This window comes from Nesoenas mayeri (assembly GCF_963082525.1).
Source record: "Nesoenas mayeri genome assembly, chromosome: 1".
Lineage (NCBI taxonomy): Eukaryota > Metazoa > Chordata > Aves > Columbiformes > Columbidae > Nesoenas > Nesoenas mayeri.
Window position 1 is genome coordinate 65,203,584 of NC_137541.1, and position 15,769 is coordinate 65,219,352.

General features: G+C 39.7%; 1 protein-coding gene across 1 annotated transcript in view; it reads right to left on the minus strand.

Annotated features, from left to right (window-relative positions):
- Window positions 1–208: 208 nt before the first annotated feature.
- Window positions 209–15,769, minus strand: part of ERC1 (ELKS/RAB6-interacting/CAST family member 1) — a gene marked incomplete at its 3' end in the record, with an annotated part of 287,360 nt that continues 271,799 nt past the window's right edge. The window contains exons 18-19 of the mRNA XM_080356661.1: window positions 12,522–12,710; window positions 209–346 (exon numbers count right to left, since the gene is read on the minus strand). Coding sequence (XP_080212787.1) covers window positions 209–346; window positions 12,522–12,710 — 327 coding nt within the window. The remainder of the gene's footprint in view (window positions 347–12,521; window positions 12,711–15,769) is intronic.

The following is a 15,769-nucleotide window of genomic DNA, read 5'->3' on the forward strand; positions in this document are numbered from 1 at the left end:
CGCAAACATGACTAATTAATCATAGACTGGAAGAGCCTAGAGAGCATGTAGTTTTTAGAGTTTTTTTGTTTTGTTTTCTTTGTAAAAGGTGCACCAGAAGTTTCTATTCCATTTTCTGTTTTTCACATTCCTCTCCACTCTCATGGCTCCTTGGACCGACTGGGCTTGGCCACTGGTGTGCTGCTCTGGTTGGGGCTAGTGGCCGAGGTCATGATGACTCCTCAAGTGCATTGACGACTTGCTCCAGGATGTCAGGGCAGTGATCCGCTATCTGCTGTAAGATGGCGTTGGCAAACTCCTGCAGCTCTGCGCTTTCCTTCTCGCCTTTTTCTAACTCTTCATGAAGCTGCAAGAAACACACACAGGCACAGTCATTCTCTGCTACTGAACATGTACAATGAGACCTGCTCAGCAGGCTCAGCTCTAAGCTAAACCACCTGTTTTAGAAAGGGAGCTACCAGAGGTATCATGTGCTGGGCATTTCAGGATCGGCATCTTCCCTTGACAAGTTCTTAACAAACCTGGATCATGTGCCCCCTCTGTATTTCATTTTTTCACTCTACCGGACCAGGCTTTTGAACATCCCAGTTAAGGCCATGTCCACATGGGAAAAATGGCTTAACTATTCCTGAATAAATTGTTTGACGAAAAACATTAGAAAAGCTTCCTCTGTAGAATGTTTTTCTAAAAGCAACTGTGTTCCAGAAGCAATACAGCATTTTGCTAACACATTATTTTAAATAGTTTGACTTCTATTTATGGACAACGTGATTTTTCATAGGACATCACTTCAAATTTGCTTCCTATATGAAATAAATAGAAATGTTGCATAATTATACATAATACACTCAGAATTAACCAGAATACTATTTTTTCTGTGGAATTAATAATTTTCAGAGACTGCGTTTCCTAACACAGTGGTAAGATGACTACACACAGTTGTGGTGGAGCGTACGTGGGTTTTGTTTATAAGTCTGCATTTCCTGCTGGATCATTCATTGTTCAGATTACTTTAACTGGCTCAGAGTGAGACACAAAACTTCAAAACTTTATCTTATTATCTCTGTCTACAGTCAATAAACTGGTTTTTTTTTTCCCAACAAGTGATGTTACAAACCACGCCATGCAACATGCTGGAGTATATGTGAACATCATTTTTAGCTCTAAGCCTAATGCCATTGCCAGAATTAGAGGCCCACAGATTCTTAATGAAGAGCAGGAAACATCTGCCTTCAGTAACCTGTTTATCTGTTCAGCAATTGATAAAGTCCATGCTAGCCTGTGAAATATGCAGGATCTCAAGTAAGGCTGTAATTTGTGCAAGCATTTTAGGGATTACTGTACTTATGATGGTCTAAGGATCCTACAGAACAGGGAGAAGTGGCATCTCTTACTACACTGGATGATTGATAGATTGGATAAGCTTTCAAGTAGATAGCTCTTTCATATACTATATATCAAAAAACCTCATATTTTTTCACTGATATAATTTTCTTCTAATAAAGTATATTCCCTACGAATACAAGACAAGCATATTTGTAGCAGGTACATACGCTTATATGGATTCGGAAGCTTATTGCAAGCTTTTGCATCCAAAGTTCCTTGTCATTTTCAGCAGCTGTGGCAAATAGCTTATCTATTTTTGAACCTTCTTTTATTTTTTTTCTAATACTATTTGTCATTCCTGTAACATTTATTATTCCAAAGTGATTAATATTTTTATTGGAACTATATTGCATTAATATGTGACATGGAAAGAATGTCAAACTGTAATTTTTGATCCCTGAAGGGATAACTAGTCATCTGTATACACATTTCTCGATCTATGTTTTGTACTTCTGTAACACTGCTTGTTGTAGGTTTCAAAAAGAGAGAGCTGCCAGACAGCAGAACAACAGAGATCATTTTACCATCCTAAGAGCACAATGCAGTGGGAAGGGTTATAGTTCTACAATTAAAATGCTCATCAGATACAACAGTATGTCTCTGTTTAGTGACGGTATCAAGCAAAGCACAGGAGATTGTTACTGCAAAAAACACTGCATAAAAACAAACAGCCAAAGAATGTCTACAGAACAAATATAAGTGCTTTGTAAGGAAGTTGTGGTATACACTTCTATAGACAAAAGTGAGAGAAAGGAAATTAAAAGGGTAAGCTTGCAGCAATTCCCTTTACTAGGCAGGGTAGCATATAGTAAATTATTTGGGCTTTGCGTGCTGAATGTTAGTTTAATGTGTTCTTATGAGCTTTGTTCCTACTGGCTGCCGTACTCACAGAACAGCTATACGACACTGAGAGGGGCTCATGCCAAGAATCACAACGCAAGAGCAACCTGATCCTGCTCCGCGGAGCGACATGAGCCGGGGAAGTGGGGAAAACGAGAGGGAGGGGAGCACTCCGGGCTCTCTAAGGGCTCTTGGGGGAGAAGGGGAGGACGGGGGGGTTGGAATTCAGCAGTGACCCATAATGGCTCAGAAATGGCACGCTGTGGATAGGCGATTAGCTTGGTTCCAACAGCCTGGCAGAGTTATTAGTTGGAAACTTGCAATGGATGGATAAGCCTAGGAGAGGTCCAGTCAGCAAGCAGGATTGAAAGAGTCAGCACAGCCAGCTAGGAGCAGTGCTGGATGTTATAATAAAAGCCAGGAGCCTGGGTTTCTGGGACTACCTCTGATTCTCAGATTGCTCAGCCTAGTAAAACCCCAGCGATTCAGGTGGCCCTAGTTAGAGCAGTCTGCAAACCTCCAAACCGCTGGTAAATTCACAGGACTGGTTTGAGCATTGAGCTCTGAGACAAGGCTTCCTTGGCTCCTCCAGCCAGCACCAAGATTTCACTGTGCCAGCCATCAGAAGGCTGGGAGGCTTTGTAGGTCAAGAGGGACAATAAGTAACAGGAGAAGAAGCCAACGACGTAATTCTCCTTTATCTGGCTCCTGCAAGGGGCCTCGGCTCTGGGTCCATGGGAGAACCAGGAGAGGGCAGTGTTAGCAGGGAAAGGAAGGACCGGCTCCCTGTGGGTCCTGCACCTCCACCTGCCCAGCCAGCATCCCTCCTCTAGGTCAGGCAGATCCTTCAGGGGGATCCAGGAAAGGTCAGAGCAATTAAATAATACAATATAAAAGCACCTCAAAGAGATTAACCTTCAAAACTGAAAGGAGGTGGGTGGACAAGAGAGAGTCCTGCAGGATGTTGTCTTCAGCAGGGCAGTACTGCAGAGTCAGTGATGTCTCAGTTTCTCGCTGTACTAGTCAGCATTTATGTATTTATACAATTCCTTATAAAATCAAGTTAAGCTCAACAAAATAAGCCCATGCCAAAGCTAAAATAAATCAAACGCAATCAAACAAAGGCAACCAACTTAACCAGATGAAGAAAATGTTTCCAAGAAGTAAGTTTTTGACCATCAAGAGCCCAAAAGGAGATGGCTCTGAATGCTGGAGGCCAGCAACAATACTTCACAAATTAGCGTAGACAGAAAGTCTACACAGCTGGCTGGCAGATGTCTGTGATGAAATGTCTTGTAAAAAGTAGCAATGATAGCCTTGTGTTCAGCTTGCTAGCTTCAGAACATGTAGGTTTAATAATGTGATTTCTACTTAAACAAAGACATCTCAATTGACTATGTGGCTGGTTGCAGCATTTCTATACCATGTATGTCATCTCTGTTTACATCATTCCTTTCAGAGACAGCTGCGAGCAGCACACGTCACTCCTCATTCACACAAGCTCCTTAATGGGGAACATTCAGCTCTCCATGGTTTATATAACTCGATTCACCTTGATGTCTGGCAGTCCAGACTTCAGGGAAGTTTCCCTGCAAGTATTACTACCGATTCTGCTCCTGGTTTAATAGATTTTATTCTTAAGAATGCAAATGGAAAGCGTGTTATCTTGCCCTTGCCATTTTCCTATGAAAATAAAGGGGTGTTAACAACAGGCCCTTTTTGTCGGCCTTTTCAGCCGAAGATACGAGGAGGTTCACTTGCCTCATCGAAATGACCAAAAAAGAGAAGGCAAGGCCAAATACGTTTGCCTAGTTGTTGACAAGTAAAAATAGACAGCTGAGAAAGAAAAGGAGAGCAAGGACCCCAGAAGTGCTTCGTAGTATTTATCTTTGGCTAGAAGAACAGAAAGGACCTTCAGTATCTCAGGGGAATGTAAGATTGCAGATAATCTGCAATAGGTTCAGACACTGCTTCCTCTGGTTAGAAGGAGTCATGACAGGAATACTTTTCCATTTATAGTTAAACTCCATCAGTGAAAAAAATCCCAAACAATACACCATGAATTTAGCTTGCATTGTTCTTCTCTGGTCCGAGATACTCCAGAATTAATTGAGGGAAGATAACTTCAGAGTTAAGAAATAGAATGCTATGGTTTTATATGCGCATTGGGTGAATTGTGGTGCAAACCCGCAGAACGTTTGTGGCCTTTGCTCTCCCACAACATAAACAAGGCAATACTAAGCTAAGATCCTTTAAAATTTATTTATATGGAGGAGGTTTGCTCTGCAAAGTGTTATTTTCCTCTTGTTCATAATTTCCCAAAAACACTCATGAAAAAAGGCAAAAACGATGATGAAAAAACAAGCTACGGACAGTAAAACTGAATACAGAGTATGAGGTGCTTGTACAGCAGCACAAAAAAGAAAGTTAACTGCAGGACTTCTATAGGGCTACAATAGCAGGATCTGGAATTGTGTTTCTCCAAAGTTTAGGTGTTTCTGGATCGGCCTGTAGTTAGTCTGAAAAATACGTTTAGAACCTAAAGTAACACAAATAAGCATCAAAAAGAAATTCAAGTGATTTAACTTTAGTTTTGTCTCAAAACAAGTTAAAATACACTGGGTTGAGAGCTTTTGCATCTCCCCAGACCCAGCAGTGTAAGTATGTATGTTTGAAGCAGTGAGAGCCAATTGCATACAAACTTTTATTTCTCAACTATAGAGCTATAAAAGGGCCAAAAGAAAGGGTTAGAAATATGGAAATCTCAGTCTGCCAAATTAAAACAAACAAACAAACAAATAAATAAATGAAAAAAATTATGTAGACTCTTAAATATTTTTGCTCTATCTGGAAATTTTGTTTTTATGTTAGCTTTTTCAAAATATTTAAAACATATGCATTTAAAAACAAAGTAAGATTTCAAATGAAATATTCTATCTTGTCTTTTTAAAAATCACATAAACTTTTAAAATGCATTTTAAATATATATAAATACACTCAAATAGATTTTACAATGAATTTTGAGAAAAAAACCTTGAAAAGTTTTTCTTGAGTGCTCTTGCATCATATATTTGAAATAACTTTGCACATGAGATTTATCCTGCATTCCTGAGCATCACTAAGCTTTGGGGATAGCAGGAATGCCATTATTTCCTTGATAATGAATGAATTTTAAAAATATATAAACTATATAAATGAGAAGAAGGAATGACATAAATGCCTGCAAGTCATATTTTGCATTTGACTGGAGAAGTTTTCCTGCAAATCCCGCACTTGCAGGTCATCTGTCCATCCTCAGCAACAGTAGCAATCCATTCACAGTCAGAGGACAATTTTCTGTTAATGGAAATCCTACGTTATAGCCTGAAAATTAACACTGCTATATCTGCTAGGGCCAGGCCCCACTGTTCTGGGCATGTGTAATGCAGGCAAAACCCACAGCCCCAATCCCCAACAGCTCGCAATTCTGCATGTTAAAGGGACTGTGACAAAGAGTTAGATGGTTCCCCTAGTTTCAGTTGCAATACCTTACCTTCAGGTTTATGTCAGAATTACCCTGTGCTGCAGCCTTCATGCTGGGCTTGTACCTTGTACTTTTGCTTCTCTGCTGATGATTTAGGCTTGGGTGTTCCCATAGGGACCCTGCCTGCTTAGTCAGGGCAGGACCTGATGATCATATTCCCAGGGAAAATTGCCCGTCTGCAAGGCAGACCTGAAAAACTTCTCTTGTATGTCCTAGGTGACGAGTTTTGGAAAAAACCCCTAATTTTTAGGACAGAGAGTTGGGAAGTCAGTTATGGTTTTGTACTTGCGCAGGGCAAAATAGAGAAGAAAGGACAAAGCGGGATGTGCTCTAATGAAATTATGAAGTTATATGCATCCAGTTATTTCAGGATAAGAACTGCAGCCCTTTCTACTCTTTTCACTTTAATTATTACTCTTTACCAAGTTCATTTTGTTGGTTACAAAGTGATGGAGAATCCTGTTGGCTCTGAAATTTCTGGCAGATATTCCAAGACAGGAACTTCCATGGAATGTTTTGGTTCATACAAGCCAACAAAGGACCCAACTCTCCTGCATGTGGTTCCTTTTATCCAGGTAGGACACCCACAGAGGCTGAGCAAGCACGGAGTAGCAGAACTTGTTACTAATAGCAAAACATACAGGAAGGTGAGATGCCCCAATAAGGTAATAGCTGAGGCTGGTTCACCATCTGCTTGTAGGAACTGCTTGAAATGAGACCACAGTACAGTAGACACATCACATGCACAGACACAAAACACTTGACCATGTCTTGAAAGCAATGTTTTTCCCTTTATATCTCTTTTCAAGTTAAGAATAGTTTATGCTACTGACTGATAGTATATATTTTAATTAAAATTAGCAATTCCATGCACAAATAAAAATGGATAATGTTATGGCATTATGCATATGGCCAACTTACAGGTAATGTTTGTGATTTTAGTTAGTATTTAAGAACTGTGACACTCATCCCAAGTCCTCATCCTCACTCAAAAAGTTTAAAATGCTATAAAAATTAACAATTTTAGAGAGTTCCTATATGCATTACTTTCTCCGCTAAACATTTGCACACAAAGAAGGATATAAATTGTTGCAATTAATACTTCTAATTTCTAACAGAGACCAGAAGTGGGCTGTTTAACTTTAAAATACATCATGCTTTCCCATAAGATTACAAATTAAAAATAAATTACATAAATCGGGTGAGGAAGATAACAAGCTAATGGGAGAGCAGTCAGAAAAGAAAGATGGGTAAACTCTGAAGTAACAGAGTAATTTAGAATGACTAAACACAAAGCATGGCAGAATAATTTCTTTACAGAAACTAATTAAGTTGAGTAGTTTCTCATAGATGGTACAGAAGTAAGAATGCAAGCACAATCTGAACAAAGAAGTACACAGGATGTTTATAAAAATAGCTATTTGTAATTTAGAGCTAAGTTTATCCCACTTACGATATCATTCATATAACAAAACAAAATATGTGTTTGAAGCTTTCAAAATTCAGCAAGCATATATGCAATTTTAAAATGAAATTTGAAAGCTACATACATGCGGTCTGGCGTCCTTTCGTCCGAAAAGCCTAACATTAACTTTGCTGAGAGTGAAATGTGAATTACGTGCAATGTAAATTATGCTCCTTGGAACCAAGCCACGACTATTTAGCTGATACAGCAGGTTGTGACTGATGCAGTGAAGAGACATTATCGTGTTTTTTCTTCCTCTGCTTTGAGCAGCTGAGCAGAAAAGACATTCCTGATTTCTTGGGAGAAGATTAGTAAGTAGGAATCCCTAGATGGTCTGTGCTTTGGCTGAAGCTGGCACACAGGGAGAGGGAAGACAGAATCACAAAATGACACAGAATCACAGAATGTTAGGGATTGGAAGGGACCTCAAAAGATCATCTAGTCCAATCCCCCCACTGGAGCAGGAACACCTACATGAGGTTACACAGCAATGTGTCCAGGCAGGTTTTGAATGTCTCCATAGAAGGAGACTCCACAAACCCCCTGGGCAGCTTGTTCAGTGCTCTGTCAACCTCACTGAGAAAAAGTTTCTTCTCATATGTAAGTGGAACCTCCTGTGTTCCAATTTATACCCACTGTCTCTTGTCTTACCATTGGTTGTCACCAAGAAGAGCCTGGCTCCCTCCTCGTGACACTCACCCTTTGCATATTTATAAGCATTAAGGAGGTTGCTCCTCAGTCTTTTCCAAGCTAGAGACCCAGCTCCCTCAGCCTTTTCCTCATAAGGGAGATGCTCTGCTCCCTTAATCGTCTTCATGGCTCTGCAGTGGACTCTCTCAAGCAGTTCCCTGTCCTTCTACAACCTTCCTTCACTACAAAGGTTCTTCTATGACCATAAAGATTTTTCAGAAGCACCTCTATATCTTCACACCCAAAGGAGTCATAAGGGCAACACCACATTAGTAGTGGGGTGAGAGTAGCTCCCATAGCAGGTGTCCCCTGAGACGGTATCTCAGGGAAATGCATCTGCGCAGGTCCTCGAGGCTGCTCTTGATGCCCAGGTCATAAAGCAAACGCTGCTGTCAACACCTCTGGGGCAAGAGGAGCAGGTTGATTGTGCAGGGAAAAAATGGTGCCTGGGGGCCAGCAGAAAAACACAGGACACCCAGCAGCCTGGAGGAAGCCAGGACATGTCGGACATAGCTGGAAAGAGCCACTGATGGCAGGGAGTAAAGAGCCTCCTGCTCTTAGGGTTAAGAAAATTATTTTGATCAGATAGGTCCTCTTCTGTGGGAAGAAATATTTTTTCAAAATGACTACAGGACTTACTGAAAAAAAAAAAAGCTTTCCATAATAGGAGGTTCTGCACATTCTAGAGCTGGATTTTAAGCGATAAGAGACATTTATAATACGGCTTAAGCCACTAATGCAACAAATACTGTTGCCTACTGCTAATATCTGGTTGCTCTCTTTGGTCATCCCTTTTTCACACCGTAGCCTTCCAACCACAGCACAGCACACCGCTAGCAACATATTTAAATGATGATTTTCAGGAGGTTCGCATTTCTACTCCATTCTTTCCTTTTGTAAAGATAAGCGAAACACAAAAATCCAACTATAAATAAAAATGTGGACCATATCACTATGTTCTTAATGTAATTTCCTTTCATATAGGAATAAAATCCCCCACTTAAAGGCAACCATTTGAAACATGAAATGTCGTAGTAGTTCCGCAAGGCCCAAGAATATTAACATAATGATATGTTTAGGACAAAGTGAAAGAAAACACTGTATTTAACAGAAATTGTTTGGATAATGCAATTATTTATAATGAATGAATGGAAAATTTATTTCTCAGTGTCAAGACTTAGAATATTTTTCCCTCCTTCTGTTAACTTGAATTTTTTAATAAGCAAAGCTGAACAGGACATGAATGGGTTGAAGGAGGGCAGTTCCAGAAAAAGTACTGGTTAACTTCTTTGGGGACGTTGGGTCAGAATTAACTCAAAGGAATGTTTTCCACCATGTAAATAATGTAATGACATGATTCCAAGCATCACAGATTCTTTATTGTCCACAACTTAGTCTAATATACTAGTTTAAGTTAGGTTTTGAGATATCATATACTCATAAAGTATATACTCATATACTTCAGGCCTTCATTACAAATGGACCGAAATTCTACTATAGTAAGTCAGCTTTACAAAGTGTCTTTAAGAAAAGGCCAACAAAGAATCATATAGCATCTTGGTCCCATATTTTGACTAAAATCAATTGAAGTCACAAGGAATATAGCTGAACTTAATGGTAGCATAAAGAAACTATTATACATGAGAGGTACTGATTATCAATCAAACTTTGAGGGTCCACAAAACTATTTATGTGGCACTAAATTCCCTTTAGAATGATGGCGTTGATGCTGGCAGATGCTTTTTTGACAATGGCTTGTACATTAGTTTCTATGGGTCACTGCAGATGTGCTGGAAGAGTGAAAAGCTTACATCTACTTCATGTACTAATTTCATTTACCAGAAGAAGACACAGAAAACTCCTACTATTTGTATCTGAGCCTCCTCAGCAGGTATGAGGTACCTACAGAGTATATGGGCTATGATGAAGGACAGCAGGACCAACCTTCGCCAATAATAGTTGCTGCAGTGGGAAATCACAGTTCCAAAAGCTGCAGTATGAAAATGAATTCTCAACTATTTATGAAAAAAAAAAACCCAAACCAAACTCAATAATCTCATTGGTGAGAAGGGGATTCATTGGCATCATTCTTAAATATTATTGGTGTTCAGTTAAATGTATCCTCCCTAATCATATTAGCACTTCTTAACATTCAGGAGGATTAATTTTTTCCCACTGAGGCTTGTGAAGCATTATCTACAGAAGATCATATTAGAAGGGACAGGAGTGAATTTAATGCACTGGATTTGAAGTAATTTACAAAACTCATTAAAATTCCAAAGATGCAAAATGGGTATTCTGTGATGCGCTTCTGCGAATCTGGAGAAGTGATTCCCATCCCCCCATGGGAATAAATGAAGCACAAATGAAATTCTGCAGTATGAAACAGAAAAGCTCCACAACTTAGATGACAAATGTCCTTTGTAAATTGAAATAAATCATCAGTTTGTATTTTTCAACTGAAGCTTGTAAAATACAGTTTAAGTGAGTATGGGAAAGCAGAAGAGACTGTTACATTTTATTTTAGCAGATGTTAGTTACTCATGGGAATCACAAATGGAGTAGTAACTTTAAACAACTGTGGTGATAGCAATGTAGAATTAAGAAAATAACGGAAGACGATAGAAAAATACATTTTTTCTCTTCTCTGGGGCAACTTAGATAAATATTTTCTCACAATTTATACTTAAATGCTTTCTTTACTGTGCAACTCATAAATGTTGCTAATGGACTAGCAAAGTTTGAATGAGAAATATTATCTTTTATTAAACCAGTATACAGAACTAGAAGAAGCCGATGCTGTTTCAGGATGTCTGTTCAGAAGAACTTGCAAAAGGAAGCCTTTTCTATTTTCTTTACCTACATTCTCTTGACTAAATAGAAGATATCACCTAACTCCACAGATACTGATCCTACTCAACGACCATCACAGCTATAACAGACTAGACCATTTATTTCAGGGATATCCAAAATTTGCCCACATCCAGCCTTTACTTTTGTTTTCAGAGATGCCTCCCATACGTGCTGCAGGTTTTGTCATCCAGTGCTTCATCCCAACCTGACAGACAAGGCACTTCAAAATGGTATGCCTTGTGCTTTGATCTATAACGTGGGAGTCGTGCCTCTTTAATATATGAGGGTGATATATATTATACTGAAAAACTTTGAATCCTGTATCAGGGATTACAAAACCCAATGGGTAAATAAAACTGGGTGTGGGGGGCTAGCAGGGAAAAGGAATGTGTCAGGCCTATAGCAGCAAATGCAGATACTGAGACCACATGCTGAATGAAATAGATGTATGAAGACAGGTACCAAGACAGAGATCAACTGTCCTGCACCATCTAGGTGCTGTTACAGGCAAATTTATCTCCAGAGGTCTGCTCTTCTTTCTGAAATGTTAAGACACACTTCTGTTGGCTTCCTCTAATCTGACTGCGGAGCTGCTCTCTCCAATTTTTGGATCAAAATCTAGCCTGGAGTTGAAAGTGCATGGAAATGAGCTTAAACATCATACAATAAGAAAACCAGGGCTGAATTGTTCAGGATAAGCTCAAGATAGTGTTCACTGACCCACAAATTCACTTTTAACTATATAAACCTCAAACGAGTTTGTGTGCATACTGGATAGAGTTTGGTATAGACAGATGAATGTGAATAATTTAGTGAAACAATTGGCATTATAATCCAAAGTCGGGGTCAAAAAGACAAAATTAGTCACATTTAGTTCCGACACAAGTTCCTTATATTAGTTTACCAAAAAAAAAAAAAAAGAGTCTCTAATATAGGAGTAAAATTAACAAGTTGAAAAGAGAAACAGGAAAGAATGAGAAAAAAGGGTTGTAGGGAATGATAAATTACAGTATGAAAACAAGAGATAAAAACTGCCAGTGAAGAGATTAAGGAAGGCAAGACAACACCAGAGCTGGCAGGAAGGGAGATTATTTCAGAAGTTGAATTATAGCTAGATTGACAGTCTCTGTAGAGACTTCATCAGACAAGCTGTTATTAAACCCTTTCAATTCTGTATTCCAGAGTTCCTGGAAATACACTGGTGGACTTTTGAAATCACTCTGCGCGTGTCTGCATAAGCACGAGTGTATTGCATCTAGCACAATGGGTCCAAATCTCAATTTAGGTATTCAGGTAATGTGGTAAGCAGAAAAAGATTATTGGCTGAACATACTGTAACAGAAGGTAAAGACATTGTGTACATTTACACAAAGTAACTAATAAAAATGTGCCAATTAAAATATAAATGATTAGCGTCATTAAAAAAAGATTTAAGATTCCTGTGACTACATTAAGTTATAAAGGGCAGCTAAAATTTGTTAATGGGTAAAACAAGGGAAAAGTGGTATCTTGCAGTTTGATTTCCCATGAGTGTGTAGATGCATGGCCTCAAATACTTGTAAAAGAACAGATAAAGTTCCATAATAAATATTGAATGGCGATAATTCCAGAAATTATTGAATCCCTCTGTCAGATGAAGAGCAGAACTTTGCTACCTGTTTTCACCACTTACAGAATAGTTTCCCAACATTTTGGTGTGGCACATCAGCAAGACTTACATCAACAGTTCAGGCCCTTGTTCAGAGCTTCAGACCACAAACTCACCTGCTCTAGGGTCATCTTCTGCAGCTCTTTCTCCCAAGCTGCCCGGTCATCATCCAGGTGGTAGGAAGCAGGCGGGGTGAGTCCACGCAGAATCAGGGGGTCACGGTCATGGCAGAGGGCTGTCAGATGTCCAATGTACAACTTCAACTTGCTGCGATTCTGATCAAGTTCTAGGAGGGGTTGAATTATCTGAAATAAGAGAACAGGGACAGTGAGGAACAGCCTGAGATCCAAGCAGTGGTGAAGGCAAAGATCAGCCTCTAAGCTACAATCTTGTTCAGCTTCATATTGGAAGAAATCTGAACACCTTCCCTCCCAGTACTCCTGTCCCATGACCCAGCAACCACCCAGCTGAAGCAGAAAGAAACCAAGTACATTAGGGGAAGGAGAGGTGGTGAATAGCTGTCTGATTAATATAGGAAATAATGATGATATGGGTGAAAAATGAAACTATTAAATTGAATGCATCAACTGTACTTATTATCCAGCAGTGCTTCAGTCAAGTATTTCAACTCCCTGCTTTAAGGAAAATTAATTTTTCTGATAAAAGGTGTCTGTTCACAACTAAGGCAGCGGCAATGTAAATTATAGCTCGTTTTGCCAACAAGCATTTAATTGTAACTGAAGTATGCGATAAACATGTTCTAAAGAGAATAGTTTCAAATGATGCCAAGATGTTTGTCTCTAAGATGAATGTATCTCTACTGTAGAAACTGGATACAGACATGCCTTAGCCAGCAAGTTAAGATACAGTTTTCTGTATTTTTTCTATAGTTAAGGTATAGTCTTCTGTAGTTTTGAAAAGGCAACGACTTCCATTTATTATGCAAGCCAGAGTCTATACAATAGACTAAAACATTAAAATTAAAGGACTTTAACAAGTACTACTTTATTTCATTATACTTCACCTAATCGGAACTTAATCCTTGTTCCTCATTGCCATCCAAACTGGAGTTATCCGGTTCCCATAGAAATTATTTGACATTTTTCTTATGTTTTACAAAAATACAGAGCTTAAATTCATAAATACATACCAGGAACCCCCCACTATGCCCTTCCACAAGAATACTGCTCCATATTGTTCTAGGTGTTTGTGGGCATATGTTCAAAACCACAGTCATAAAAAACCCTAAGGTCTGCAGCTTATAGAAAACTGAGGAAGAACGGAGCTTAGTGCCTTCACTCCATCAAACGAGGCACTGAAGCTACAGGCACTGAAGTGCACCAGCCAGGAAAGCTGGGAAGCCTTGTCATGATACCAGCAACTCATCTTCGTGTTCCCAGGCAGGGGCTGCACCTGCTGTTTGTTAGCAGGCCAGGGAGATCTTGTCAATAGGACACCCCTGGCCCTGCTAATGAATAAGGAGTGAGATAATCTCTGAGTCAACAGGAACAGGGTGCCAGCACTACTTTCAACAAAGACTCCTGGCTTCAACCCCTTTTAATAAGGCTGTCAGGGCTCACCGATTTTGCTTCTAACACTGTTCTACATGGATTAATTTCTGCAGCGTGAGAGGATCTGAGAGCCACGGCTTGTCCTGTAGAGCGTAGCTGCACGCAGCTACAAAAAGCCACAGTGACATGGCAGCTGTGGCAGAGGGGACAGACAAGAAACCTGCAGAGAGAGTGGGCTCATGTGCTTTATTAAAAACCCTACGGTTATGTGCAGCCTTGGGGCAAAGTCTGTTTGCAAGATATAAACACACTTGTAAAAATAATGGTATGATGTATCGAGAGTGCAAACTGCAGCAGGGCAGAATACTCTGCTCTCCTGTATACAGGGCAATAAGAGGGATATTTTAGTAGCATCGACACAGTTACATTTCACTTCCCTCACCAAGCACAACTGTACTTAGCCAATTATATCCATCAGCTTTGGTTGTTTGCTGAATTTGCGCTACTTACTCAAATTTCTTATAATTTGGGTTACCTGGATTATGATCTGAAAGCGTACTGCCTGTGCAGGTGAAAATAGGTGATGCTTTTAATTTAACTAATGTCTTTCCTATCTTTCTGACTATTCGGTTTGCCCACAGAGGGTAGAGTGATGGAATATCACACCTTAAAAAAATACCGTTTTATAAAAATGTGAAAATTGAGAAGTCAATGTCTAACAACTAGCTGTCCAATCAATGCAGTTGTTGCCTTATATTCTCTTTGGATACTGCAGTCTGATGAATATCCATCAGATGTGCAGGTTTCAGTCTGAAAAGAATGCGACTTATCTACCTTCCTGGCTATTCTTTGTGAATAGAAACCCTCCCCAATAAAGCAGAGCTGCCTAGCAAGTAACAATGAAAGATTTTCACAAACCAGTCAAATTCGATTGCTCGGGGACAGGTCCCCTTTCGAAGCACATTCCTCCTGTACCCTTCCCCCTTACCTCAAGCTGGAAACTGGCCAAATGAGGCGTGTGAAAGTTCTTAACTAGCAGCCCTCCCAAAGCTGTTCGCAAAGCAATCATTCCCCTCACTTGGGATCCATTAAATCCTGCCAGTCAAGTGGGAAATGCCCTTATATCTGCGTTCCTGCGGTATCTAATTTGAACTAGTCACTTAGCATGAGACGCTGAGCTTCCCACACAGCAGAGCTGCCACTGCCTTATCTCAAGAGGGTGTAAGAGCATTTGCTAAGTGGAAAGGCAAGGGCAGGGCTGGATTCATAAACCGCATCGTGTTCTCATGATCAGAGCTCTAGAGCTTTCTAGGAAAACAAGGGGTAACCAGATCAAGCCCGGGAATATCTGCTATAGCAGCCCTGATTTATTAATTGTCCCGAAAGGTTTGGGCCATCCTCATCAATGCCTGGAATGAAGTCTGCTTAATGTACCCTCAAGTTCAGAATATTGTTAATGGCCAGCTAAGTCCGACAACGTTTCACTAAAAAAGGCAATCACTACAACTCCGAGGCAGAAACACGAAATGACTGACAAATCCCTGATACAAACCCAAACCATCTCTATCAACTAGGACATTTGGGGACATATTCCAAAACGAATTCAACTCGGAAAGAACAGATGCAGATTTTTTGATATTTTGCAGATTCTTTTAACTTTGAGCACGACAAATGTGAATCTAATTGTAGTTTTGCAAGTTGTTGGGGCAAAAAAATGATTTAGAACAAAATTAATGCTGCTGCTTCAGTTGTAGTCCTGCTGTTGCCGTCAGCTGAGACATGACTAAATGTATTTAAAAGTTTTTTAATGATAATAATCTGCATTTAACTTTGTATATACACGCTGCATAGAT